The sequence below is a fragment of the Eucalyptus grandis genome, chromosome 1, assembly GCF_016545825.1.
Source record: "Eucalyptus grandis isolate ANBG69807.140 chromosome 1, ASM1654582v1, whole genome shotgun sequence".
In the NCBI taxonomy this organism is placed as follows: domain Eukaryota; kingdom Viridiplantae; phylum Streptophyta; class Magnoliopsida; order Myrtales; family Myrtaceae; genus Eucalyptus; species Eucalyptus grandis.
Window position 1 is genome coordinate 5,200,731 of NC_052612.1, and position 13,077 is coordinate 5,213,807.

General features: G+C 39.7%; 2 protein-coding genes across 2 annotated transcripts; one reads left to right on the forward strand and one right to left on the reverse strand.

Moving 5' to 3' along the window:
* The first annotated feature begins 20 nt into the window (after positions 1-20).
* Positions 21-3,507, forward strand: LOC104452403 (inactive glucose-1-phosphate adenylyltransferase small subunit 2, chloroplastic). Its single transcript, XM_018870362.2, has 8 exons — positions 21-404; positions 593-883; positions 1,298-1,708; positions 1,813-1,916; positions 2,020-2,131; positions 2,382-2,480; positions 2,782-2,904; positions 3,211-3,507. The coding sequence occupies exons 1-8, from the start codon at positions 168-170 to the stop codon at positions 3,325-3,327; spliced, it is 1,494 nt and encodes a 497-aa protein (XP_018725907.2). The 5' UTR covers positions 21-167; the 3' UTR covers positions 3,328-3,507.
* Positions 3,508-6,375: 2,868 nt separating this feature from the next.
* LOC104430776 lies at positions 6,376-9,448 on the reverse strand. Its single transcript, XM_039316046.1, has 2 exons — positions 9,279-9,448; positions 6,376-8,401 (listed from the first exon to the last, which is right to left on the reverse strand). The coding sequence occupies exons 1-2, from the start codon at positions 9,446-9,448 to the stop codon at positions 6,376-6,378; spliced, it is 2,196 nt and encodes a 731-aa protein (XP_039171980.1).
* Positions 9,449-13,077: the final 3,629 nt, after the last annotated feature.

The following is a 13,077-nucleotide window of genomic DNA, read 5'->3' on the forward strand; positions in this document are numbered from 1 at the left end:
AGTCTGATACTGTTGAGAGCCTGGGACGCTCACGTCGTTATTGCTATAAGCAGTACCCCGGCCATGCAAAAGCAAAGATCCTTCGTCAGATAGGTGGTCATGAACTGGAAGAAACCTCAATATTCTCTCATTTCTTCACCCTATCATACTACAAATACAAGTGAAAAATGGCATTTTTAACAGCAAGATTAGTCCCTAGTCTGTTTACATTCTTCATCAATATCTCAATTGTCATAATGGTGATTATGATGCAGCATCCTCAATTCAATGCTGTGTATCTGCAGCGGAAGACGAAACTTGGCACGAGCTTGCCTCGCATTCACTGCAGACGGTCGCAGAAGATTCGTTGTGCCAATTCGCAGCATCATCATCAGTCCATCTCTCAGTTTCCTCCAATAAACCAGGTCACATTTCGTTGCAGAGATTTCGATGAAAGCCCTGTTTTGGCTCTTGTTTTTCTGGGGTTTTCTGTTTCCATACTCAGCAAAAAGAACTATAGGAATGTGTTCTGATGGCCTCTTTTCACTGAAAATGAAAATGTGGAGTGACTTTCTTGCAGAAACTCTAATTCAATGTATATATGTGTGGTTAGAGTGTTGCGGCAATTATATTTGGGGACGGCTCAGAATCGAGACTTTATCCATTGACGAAGAGGAGATCAGAAGGGGCAATACCGATAGCGGCCAACTACAGGCTCATTGATGCGGTAGTGAGCAACTGCATCAACAGCAGCATAAGCAAAATATACGCTCTCACCCAATTCAATTCCACAACCCTGAACTCGCACCTCTCGAGGGCTTATTCTGGCGCTGGCCTTGGGACAGAAGGCTTCGTTGAAGTAATCGCTGCCTACCAAAGCCTCGAAGACCAGCGATGGTTTCAGGTCTGGCAGTGTAACCTTTGTAGTCATATTAACATCCTGTTGTAGTCCATGACATCCTATTTATCCATCAAGCAATGCTAACGATAAAGTATGGGAATGGTAACGGGATACCGCCCCAGCTAGTGATTGCTGCTATATTTTTCATTTCAACTATTTGTCAGCATTGTTTCTGATGAAACGCGGAAATCAGAGAGAACTCCAGTGTTTGCTTTAGAATCGAAATGACAAAAAAAAATGTTAAAACTACAATTCGATTGAATGTACTATAATTGGATCGCTTATACAAGCTAATTTCCTATGATCTCAAAGCTCAAATTCTAATTTTTACAGCTCCCTAACTGTTAGTCTTCACTTGTTTCAGCTGTTATGGCTTTTCATATCTTTAGCTGAATTTTCCGTGATTTCAAAATTCAGGGGAATGCTGATGCTGTGAGGAGATGTCTGTGGGTGCTTGAAGAGTATCCAGTCACTGAATTTCTGATCCTTCCAGGCCACCATCTTTACCGGATGGACTACCGGGAACTTGTGGAGTTGCATTGGAGAAGCGAGGCCGATATAACCGTCGCGGTCCTGAATGCTGCTTGGGACCAAGATCCAGGTTTCGGCTCTTTGAAGATAAATGATGAGAATAGAGTGGTAGATCTCAGAGACAAGTCAACTGGAAATCCCAACTGTCAAAACACATTTGATTGCCATTGGTTCTCAAGCATGGGAATATATCTCATCAACAGAGATGCCATGATAAAGCTTCTAAAAGAGAGTTTCCCTGGCGCAAACGACTTCTCCAGTGAAGTGATACGAGGCGCGATATCCACTGGAATGAAGGTCGCGACAGGTTTCATGACTTGTTTTGTTTGAGAATCTCACTTTTGGCGGTCTCTCTTTTTGCTGCATTTAGGGGAGTTTATGTTTCTCTGAAAAATTGTCAGGTTCAGGCATATCCATTCGATGGATATTGGGAGGATATGAGAAGCATCGGAGCATTTTACCAGGCAAATATGGAGAGCGCAAAGAAATACAACAGGGGATTCAAGTAAAGATTCATGTTGCCCGTAGAATTTTTCGTATTTATGCTCCGGCTTTTACCCAAGTTTTTGTCTCCAGCAGTTGAACAAATTCATTTTTTTATATTACAGTTTCTTTGAGACGGACTCTCTCTTGTACACTCTGCCTCGGTCCCTGCCTCCGAGCGTCGTGACAGATTCAGTAATCACAGAAAGTATCATCGGAGACGGTTGCATACTCAATGTAAGAAGTCTGATTTCTTTTCTTCCTCACAATAATAGTAACCAAAAACTTTCTCCCAGCAAGGATTTATCCTTGCCCTGACATAAATTGACAAAATTCAAAGTCCTTTAGTAAAAAAAAGTTGCATCATATATCTGTAATGCGGCAGCTGATTACAATATCTTCGCCAATTATATCAGGAATTTAAAGTTAGCCCCTTCTTGCAGCTCACTGCTTTTGAAATCTAACTTCTGTTATATGTACAAGTTAGAGATGCAAAATAACAGGAGCCGTAGTTGGTACGAGGACAAGGATCGAAGACGGGGCTGTAATTGAGGACTCGGTTATCATTGGGTCTGACGTCTATCAAGTAAGAGGCATCTGGTCCTTGTGCTGTCGAATTTCTAGCAGTATATAGCGAATGTGCGAAGTATCAACCATCCATGCCTCTGTGAGAATATGTTTGAACTATTCCGGTTTGGTTCCATCTTCTGCATTGAAACGACCAACCATTCTTAAGCGAACATCTACTTAGTTCACTGATGACTGATACAAATGCTTGCTTTTTTACCTTTGTTTTGATATCGAACTGTGATTTCACCAGTAAATGTCATATAGATGACGATGACGATGATGATGATGATGATGATGTAACTTCCTAAACATGACAGACAGATGTTCCAGGGAATTCTGGGGATGGAAAGTGCATGAGTGTACCGATCGGCATCGGGGAAAATACACGCATAAGGAAAGCTATTGTTGATAAGAACGCGAGGATTGGCAAAAATGTAATGGTAAGCAAGGTAGTAAGAAGTCCTATTATCTACTTCGTCGAAAAGAAGTAAAATGAAGAAGTTCTATTGCTAAGGAGTGGGTTTCACATTCTCTCAGAACGTCTTTTGCTAGCTAGTCAATTTTTCAGATACTTAGATCGATTTAATACAAGAAAAATTGGCGATGGTCCCTCTTTTTAGCTTGAGCTAGTGATGATGCTCTTTAATCCGAGTCCTTGCATAACTTTCATGTACTCCTGTCGTAACAGTTGACAGAGACTTGCGAGCCATTGTCCAAGAATTGAACTTTTGAGCTTGTATTTGCAGATTGTTAATCCAGATAACGTCGGAGAAGGTGACAGAGAAGACCAGGGATATGTGATTCGCGATGGAATAGTGGTTGTTCTTCGCTGCGCGGTTATTCCTGATGGCAGTATTTTGTGACCCATGGATGATAAACTACCATTTCTGCAAGTTGCTCAATGAAGTACCTTCTCTGCAAGTTTTTCAATGATCGCTGATATCTCAGAAAGTGCAAAATTAACCTCTTCTATCGAGGCACATTGCTCTCTCTCTAGGAGAAAACCACGTGGTTTTCTACTTGTCTGGGAATAAAATTCTCAATGCAAATAATGATCCATAAGCATCTTGGTTTGCTTTCATGCCAATACATCTCTATCTTGATAAATACAAGGTCTTCAAAAGGCTGTGGGGACACCACAACCGAACCCAAATACCTTTTTATGGGGAAATCACTAAAAAGAAAGCTCAAACCCAATTAGATATATTTAGCTAGACCGGACTTCACTCTAAGGTTGAGCCATTGAATTATCGATAATCACTCCATATCACAGTAATTCTTCAAAACAAGAACTTCGCGCTGTGAGGCTTCCATGCTTGGTGGACTCCTACTTCCAAAATCAAGTATCCATTTGCAGCAAAGCATCTTGATCAAATTCTTACGCCTTTAATGACCCGTACTGGACTAAGAGCTGGGGGATGTAGGGATGGACACGGGGCATGGCGGGGATCATGTTCCCCCGTTCCGGTCCCCGTCCCCGTCCCGAGGACTAGAAGCCTACCGCGGCGACCCATGCTCAACCATAACCCATCCTCAACTTTTTTGTACATAATTAAATATTCTGATTCTCTCAATTTGTGCAACGAAATCCTTATGCCACTGTAATTACATGTAAAAAGCAGATCGAGCCTAGTACCGGGGCTAAGAACCATTGCTACCTGCCATGATTATCAATTTGAATAGATCAGGTCTAGGTTGGCTAGACGTGTCCACGGCATGAGTCGAGAATGGAATTGCTTCCCTGCCAATTTCATCCATTATGCTGACCAAATCTAGGTAAACTCATTAAGCTGCTCATCTCATGATCATATCTACTATCCCCATCAAATAAGTGGAGTGGGCGTTGATTATATGGTAAAATCAACACGTGACGCCGAGTTGGCATTGCAAAACAATTTTAGCTAGGAAAAAAAAACAAAGGAGAGAGATGCTGACCTAAGTAAATGACGAACGTTTATTGAGGCTTCGGTCTTTGGAAGCATTCGTGCACTTTTGAAATGCATGTTACAAAGTGAATATCGTGGATGCATTCAATTCATGAACTCTAGATTTTGTGGCGCAAAAAGCGCTCTAGCACGTATACAATTTAATGAGCAAAAGGTAGCTCTGAACGAGGAATTTTGCTACTTCTCTTCTTTCACTTTTTCTTTTTTTTTTCTTTTCAATTTTGTCTTTTCATATTATTCCATAAACAAATTAGATGAGGAGGAATGGCCCGCATTTTTCTCTTGCTTTGTCTCTTATAATTCTTATTTATTTATGGGCCCACTTGTCTCATATAAATTGTTCATGACACGCAAAAGCTAAGTTCATTGAATACCACAAATTTTCTTTTTATATACCATCAAGCTTATCCTTATAAAAGAAATAGGTAGTTTGTAAATTCCAAATTGATCCCGAAATGTAAAGCATCTTGAGAAGAGATAAAAATTAGTCGCACCAGATTCTTGTTCTTGATAGAAGCAATTCCAATTAAGTAAATTGCCTTGTGGATTCGAATTCGCTCCATCGGTAGGGTCAAGATTGCAAAACAAACACAAAAAGAACATGATGAAGAAATCAAATCATTGACGACATTGATAAATAATCCAAGCAAGTCTGACGCAACAATGCCTACTCGTTACGATCCAAGCTGCATCTGATGTCCACTTTAGTGATCGGAATTCCCTTGTAGCGGCGTTCGTTTCTTAAACTTGACTTTATTCCAAAATATTTCTTGAACTGGATTATTCTGATCTACCAAACCTCTGAGTTTGATCACATTGACCCAACATTCCTTAGTTCATTGCCCGTGAAAATAATGGCTAGCTAACGAACATGTACTTATCACGTACGCATTTCGTATCTCTCCTGGGGGCATTTTGATTCAAGAACCACCATAACCCAAGATATTGAAATTAAAAAACTTTCAATTCACTTTACACAATATTTCTCCCATGTAGAAAGCGCTTAGCCAGGTTTGCTAAAATCCACAACGCAACATTCTCATGACAGCTATCCTCCCACGTTTGCAGTGATCATCCATCTCAAATTTTTCGATCCATGCTTGAGAAACCTTAGCCATTTTCTGTACGATTCGTAAATCCGGGGCAAGCTCAATTTCTTGAACACTTTTTTATGTACACATGAGTCGCCTGGGAGAAATGTATTTTACTTTTAGAACCAAATTGTCTCTGGAAAAGGCGCAAAACATGCACGCGTCCATTGGCCGGCCATTATTTCCAATGCCCACGAGCTCCGGAGGGTTACTTGGTCAAAGTGATCGAGTTCATGGGCTATTGGACCTAGATCAAGTCCCGATGGAATTTTGAGAAACAAACGCTATTCAATGAGTTTATTGAATCAAAGGGATCGAATTCAAAAGATATTTTAAGACAATCAAGTTCTTTGCTCTTCCTTTAGTCCTTCTTTTTTTTGACTTCTCTTAGTTGAAACGATCAATTCGACTGGGAGTCCTGTGAGTCCATGTAAAGCAAACTTTGATTCTTGAAGGGAAAAAAAGGGTGAAGTCAGAGGTGCAAAGCTTTTTCAAAGGGGAAGAGAACAATCGTAAGATGGAGCAAGGCAAGGCTCATTCGAAGCTCGTGCTTTTGATTCTCGGATCCAAGCCATTGCCAAGGCCGCCGAGGGTTGTCGTCTCATCGCCGCCGATCTCACAGGCCATTCATTCTTTTATTAGCACCGGGGATTACATATTAAATACAAATTACAGATATGAGATTGCATGTAGTGCTAAATCTTGAGTTCATTATTCTGCAGCAATCGAAATACAGCTTCAATAACAAAATACAACAAAAGTTTACATAATTTTATACATAAACAAACGAGAAATATAAAATGATCGAATCGATGTTGCCACACAAAGTCGTAAATTACGCTAGTGATGGCCTGCGATTTACAAGATCATCAATTTACCAACACATGTCATAATCAGGTTTGTAGTAACAACCGAAATGAACCATCAACAGCCAAACAAAGGCTAGAAGCTCTCCACCCTTGCTCAGCACTTGCACATGTACCTCTCCCTGAATATGAACTGCTGCGTATGACAACATCTCAACCCACATTCTGCTCATCACCTCCCACTTCCTTTCCCCGAGCTTTTCCATCTCTGTGGCTTCATCCTCCCAATCGACGATGAAGCGTCCTTTATTGACCCAAGAATCATCAGCCAATGTCTTGCATAGCCCCTCCACGTCCTCAATCGTGTGATCCTTAAGATTTTCTAGGTTAAACAATATCGCCGCTACAAGCGCTCGAGAAACACCCACCACGGTGGACATTACTTTAGACTGATTAAGTAAAAGATACAACATATAGTCGGAGAGGATCTTGCTAAACTCCCTTTCATCATTTGGGGCTGTAAATGAACACTCCTTGTTGTAAAGTACTTCAGTAACAATATGCAAATGTACAATACTATAATTGAAAATTCCATCGGTGACCATCTTTAAAAGATTTTCGCAATCGATCTCCGCATTGCTATTCTTTAGAGACAAAGCACCTCTAGCCTCAAATATCTCCTTTACCTCGCTTAAATCATTTGCATCCTTGGATTTACGTTTTATCTCCTCAAAAATAAAGACCCATAGCTTATTAATAAGGGGATTCTTGGACACGTACCTCGTATTCTCAATCATTATTACCCGTGTCTCCAAACCACAGCCTTTGGCGATTGTGCTCCCAGCTTGACGAAAAAAAGAGATAATTTTCTCAGTCATACGGGATGAAAATTTGCAGATATTAGAAAACACGATGAAACCCCAATGGCGATCACACTTATACATCTTTCTCGGTCTCTTCTTAAAGGACATGGAGAAAATATTGCAAGCAGGGACGGATTCTGACCACCTTCGAAATATAAATGGTGTATCTAAGACCGCATAAGTAACCTTAGCATTACGCTTTGGTTTATATGTAACGAATCGGGGCTTCCTCAAGTTATACATGGCAGATACTAACTTGTGGATAAATGAATCTCGCTCTTTTCCAGCAACAATCCAATCGGAGAAAATGAGCATGAATAGAGCTATCACATCAAGAGCAATCCCTCCGAGAAGAAGGGTATAAGTAATTTCCACAGTGAGTTTAGGGAGCCGATGCTTCTTCAAACGATTGAATAGAACCAAAGCAATCACAATACTAGTGAAGGCTATGAAGCGGAAAATGTAGCTCCACTTGGAGCGTATTACCAATGCTTTTGTATGGAGCACCTCGTACATGAAATGAAGTTCGACGGATATCACCCTTAACGCATCCACCGCAGAAATTTTGTAGAAATATTCACGGCTCATATCCCGTTGGTCGCATGTTAACATGAAATCTCCGATGATGGCCTTCAACATTTGAAAGAAGGAGTGAGCATGCTTCACCATAATAGTCTCAGGAAGCTTTGCTTCTTCTATATCAAGATATCCATACCCTAGATCATCAAGTTCTTTAACCAACCCCTTATATGCTTTATCCCGTTCGATGTCCCACTCGAAATATTCATCATCAGATGATGTGTATATTGTGAGCGGTGATTCCTTAACCCTCTGGAGGCTTGAAAGATTAAGTGCCAATGTCCTCTCTACATTTTTAATAACTGCGGCAAGAAACACCAGCATTGTTGGGATTACTAGTGACTTGTCGCTAAGAAATATATGTATAAAGACATAGATGGCGGCGGCAACTTGGAAGATGAGACTAAGCATGTGGCGTAGCCAAAGCGAACTGTCTTCCATAGCGTAGGCAGTGATGGTGTCAGGACCGCCAAGATGTAAAAAGAGAAATGAGACCCAAAATGCCTGAAGTGCTCTGTCTACTTCAATTGTATGAGTAGACAAATTGCCTTGGTTGTGAGAAATGAGCCCGATCCCAAATGCAGCTACCCAATCAGCCATCAAATATGCCAACCACAAGAGAAAACTGATGCAAGTATTCTTTATTTTCTTTCTAAAAGATGCAAATAGAATGAGAAAGCCCTGAAGTGAGAGGCTTAATATGATGAAGCCCTGGATGTTCCACTCCTTCCATAGGTCTAAAATGGAGTTAAATGCCATATTTTGGCTTTATGTGAATTTTGTAGCCGCTCTATAATATAATTTTGGGAGGAACAGCCGAGAATGTTTATACATATATATACATACATATATATATATATATATATATATATATATGTTAAGATGGTTCCTTACTTGTTTGTTAGAAAATAGTATCTATTCAAAAACCCAATAAGGCAAGAGCATCGTGAATCAACCATTCCATGGATAAATACAAGCAAAGTATCTCATGCATTCAATGTAAGAAGAAAAGTATATGATGCATGATGATACTTATTGCTTTGCATTAGGTTGATGTTCTATCATCCCACCGGTCCTATTTTAACTCAACTCGAACATCCATATGTAGCTATCTGAGTTTGGAACCATGAAAATCCAGTATCCATAATTCGTTTAGTGAAATATTTGGTGATATTACATATAACATGACGCTTAATATTAAGATGAATAAAATACTATCTAACATGCTATATGTGTTGGGGTGGCAATATAACTTAAAGGAGGGGTGATATCACATATAACATGAGAGCATTTTCAAGCAACCTTAATTTTTCCATTGTTAGTCAAAAAAAAATTTTTTTTTTTTTGGTCCAACATTGTTAGTCAAAATTACTTTTGACGTTTTCCTATGTTAAAGTCCACTGTTTTTAAATTTCCTCAGTCATTTCAATGTATTCCTTTCGTCGACCAATCGGCATCTTAAATCAATCGATGATAAATAAAATTGATATATTTACAGGCATGACGGGCCCGAATACATCACGCAGTACCTAATCTGACCGGTAGCAGCTACACCTATAGATTCACCATCATTAGACAAGAGGGGACTCTCCAGTGACACGCCCATGTCCAGTGGCTCCGTGCGACGGTCCACGAAGCTCTCATCATCTGCCTTCGGGCGGTGCAGAGGACGCCACGGAGGATGTCGCACACGGTACATTCGTACGGGGCAGGCTGTCAGCAGCCGAGTCGCCGTTTAAAAGGGGGAGAGAAGGCTGGCTCGGGGTTTCTTCGGCTAGAAATCGGCAGAGAGATCCAACCAGGAGAAAGAGAGAGAGAGAGAGAGAGAGAGGAATAAAGAGATAAGCTTTATGCTTTCAATGGCGATTCTAATGCTCAAAGGGGAAGAGCACCCGAGACTAAAGAGAAAAGGGAATGTCTGCTCTGCTCTCCGAGCTTTTCAACCTCCCCATCAGACAGCTTCAATCCATCAAGTCTCCATTTTCGCTCGTGCTTCGCAATGGAGACAAATTCGTCTCGACCCATGAAACTACACGGGGCGATGCTGCCCCTGCTCTCGTTCTGGGTACTTCCGCTAATGAGCTTGCGCCGATGCGACTTGCGAGTCGCTCGACATTGACCTACAAGACAAGGCCGTGCTTTTGCTGTTCAAGTCTCGCCCGCAAAACCCTAGCCAGAGCTTGTCCGCTTGGTCGGGGTCCAACTGCACGAACTGGGCGCGAGGCCCCATATGCTCGGCCGGCTCGTAGAAGCAATTCCAATCAAGTCGATTGCCTTGTGGACTGGAATTCACTCCACGGGTTTCGATGGCCAAAAATAAAAATAAAAACATCAAGAAATCAAATAATCCAAGACATCAATAAAACATCCAAGTTAGAACATGACGCAATTTGTCGTGATCCAAGCAGTGCTGCACGTCCTCTTTAGGGATTTGGGATTTCCCTTAAGCGGCGTCTGTTTTCAAAATTTCCTCCCAATTTAAATTTACTCTTGTGTACCGTTTGAATTTGATCATTTTGACCCAATAACAGACAATAATGGCCAACCGACAAACATGTGCTCATTTCCCATTTTTCGGTCCAAGAACTGTCGTAATCCTACAAAAAATTTGAAAATAAATAATTCTCAATTGACTTTACTTATTATTTCTCACATGCAGAAAGTGCCTAATTAGGTTTAATTCAATCCATGACACGACATTCTCATTACCGCCCTCCTCTTACATGGCGGTGATCATTCATCTCCAATATTCCGATCCATCTTGAGAAACCCTAGTCCTTCTCATTATGATCGACATATGCAAGTAAAATTCGGCACTTCTCGAATATTTTTTACGTGCTTGTGTGTGGCAAGAGAAATGTATTTTTTTTCCTCTTTCGAACGTAAAGGCCTTTGGAAAGGGCGAAACATACAAATGCTCATTAGCCAATCATTATTCCTGTACGCCAATGAGCTCAAGAAGTCAATGAGTCAAAGTGATCAAATTCATGGGTATTTTGGAACAAAATTAATTTTTGACGTAACTTTGAAAAATGGATGCCACTTCATGGGCTTACTCGATCAAAGTGATCGATCAGATCTAGAGGATATTTCAAAACAAAATCAAACCCGGAGGGAAACTTCAAAAAACGGTGCCGTTTCGGGATGATTTTTGGGAATTTTTCCCTCCTCTTTGTTTTCAATATTAACCTTTGTTCTTCTCCCACCAAGAATGTGGGGGGATGGTTGTCATTTTCAATATGTTATCGTTTCATCAGACCACTCCCACCTCTCCCTGTTTCCATCTTGCCACCGCACTTCTCTTTGATTTGACCCTACATTCTAACGTTCTCTGTCGGATCTTCTTCTGCAAAAATTTCAAGTCGCCAATCTAAGGATAAAGAAGCACTCAAAAATCGTTCCAATTGCCAAGAAATTCACGAGAATGGGAAGGACCCAAAAAATTTTAAAATTCAATCTGTCGTGTATCCCCCATCCCCACCCATATTTGTTTCAAATCGACGATTTTAAGGGATTTCACCAGCTTGCATGGACGAAAGACCTCTTAGGGGGTGAGCAATCTCGTCCCTAAAGTGAAAAATCATGTTTATCTTTTTTTTCTATTTTTGAATTTGGCTCATAAAATAGTGTAATGACTAGAGTACAAAAGACCTATGTCTCTAGAAAAGAGTTTGAGGCTATTGTCATGGGTTGGCAGTTCCTTGGTTACGGAATAACCCATGCGGCGCTTAATAAGCGGTATTCACCAGGCTAGCCCTCGTTCTATGATTGTTCCATTGAATAATCAGCAAATAACTTATATATACGAGATCATACCACGCTTAGTGATAACTCTATAAAAATAGAGTTATTTTACCTATTTTAGGCAACAATTAATGCATTATCTATGAGAAAATATTTGGATTTCCTTTTGATTATTTGAATTTTCCTTGTTTATGCAGAATAATGAGATATGGAAAAGATAAGGAAAAGAATGGCAACTATCAGGAATTCAAAAAAGCAAAGCAAAGTGGAAGATGGATATCAAATCAGGAAATTCTTAATTTTGTTTCTTAATGTTATCTGCAAGCGTTGGGAGATAGATATTTTAGATTTCCTATAAATAGGAAAGAGAGAGAGTAGCTAGGTTTTTTGGGGGTTGTTAGATCGTTTTTCATTTTTCTGAGAGTTTTTCAAGTATTTTGAAGAGAAGACAAAAGTGGTATCAGAATTCTTGTCATTTGATTCAAGATGCTGGGTTTGATCTATATTTTTATTTCTTATTCTACTATGTTCTAATTTTCTTTTGTTAGGGCTACGATGTAGCCTAACCATGATGATATGAATTTCATGATTTTTATATTTTATAATTGATTTCATTCATGTGAGTTATATATTATTGCGTTTAATGCTTTTGAGTGATTGGCCACCACTTGAACGATTTGATGTGCATGTTTGAGACTCTCATAACATGCAATTGCTCATGATAATATATAACCATGAATTAAACGTGGATAGAAATATACCGCGTTATTTGTGTAGCGTTCGGTGATAAGGTGATCCAAAAGACTCATTGTAAACCGGGAATATTCATAATTTTAATGCACTCATGTTTATTTTAATTCACATAGAGATATAGTGGATTAATAAGCTGAGTAGGTTTGTTATACCTAGAGATAGGATAGTAAATAGATTAGGAAATTCCGCTATCACATGTTTGATATCGTTCTTGTATTCACAACAATCTGAAATTCATATCTAGTGGTTATGGTGAAATCGGATGCTCTAACATATTTATCTGATTGATTTTACTGCATTTAGTCTTCAAGTTTTGTTTTTAATTTATTCTAAATTATATTTTGATTTGTTAGATAAATTTTAGAATTAATCTATTTTAGTATTTAATTAGTTTATTAATCATTGACCGTGGGACGATACTTTTTCTCATCATTATATTACTTGTTCGATACGTGCACTTGTGTTTAGAATTTTACAAACACTTAGCTTAACTCAGGCGTCTAGTTCCTCGAGCGAGACAGTAGATCCTTTCTATATCCCCTTGAATTTCACTGTGCTCGTCACATGCTCGTTTTGCACCTTTGCTAGAGGTGTTTTGGCCCAAGAACTATCGTAGCCTAAAAAAATCCTCAATTGACTTTAGCCCATATTTCTCATGCCAAAGCGCCTAACTAGGTTTAGTTCAGTCCACGACACCACATTCTCATCATAGCTCTCCTCCCGCATTATTTTTTTTTTTTTAATGGGCACAAATAGAATGAGAATGATATGAAGCAAGAGGTTCAGTATAATAAAGCCTTGGATGTTCCGTTTGTTTCACAAATCTGGAAT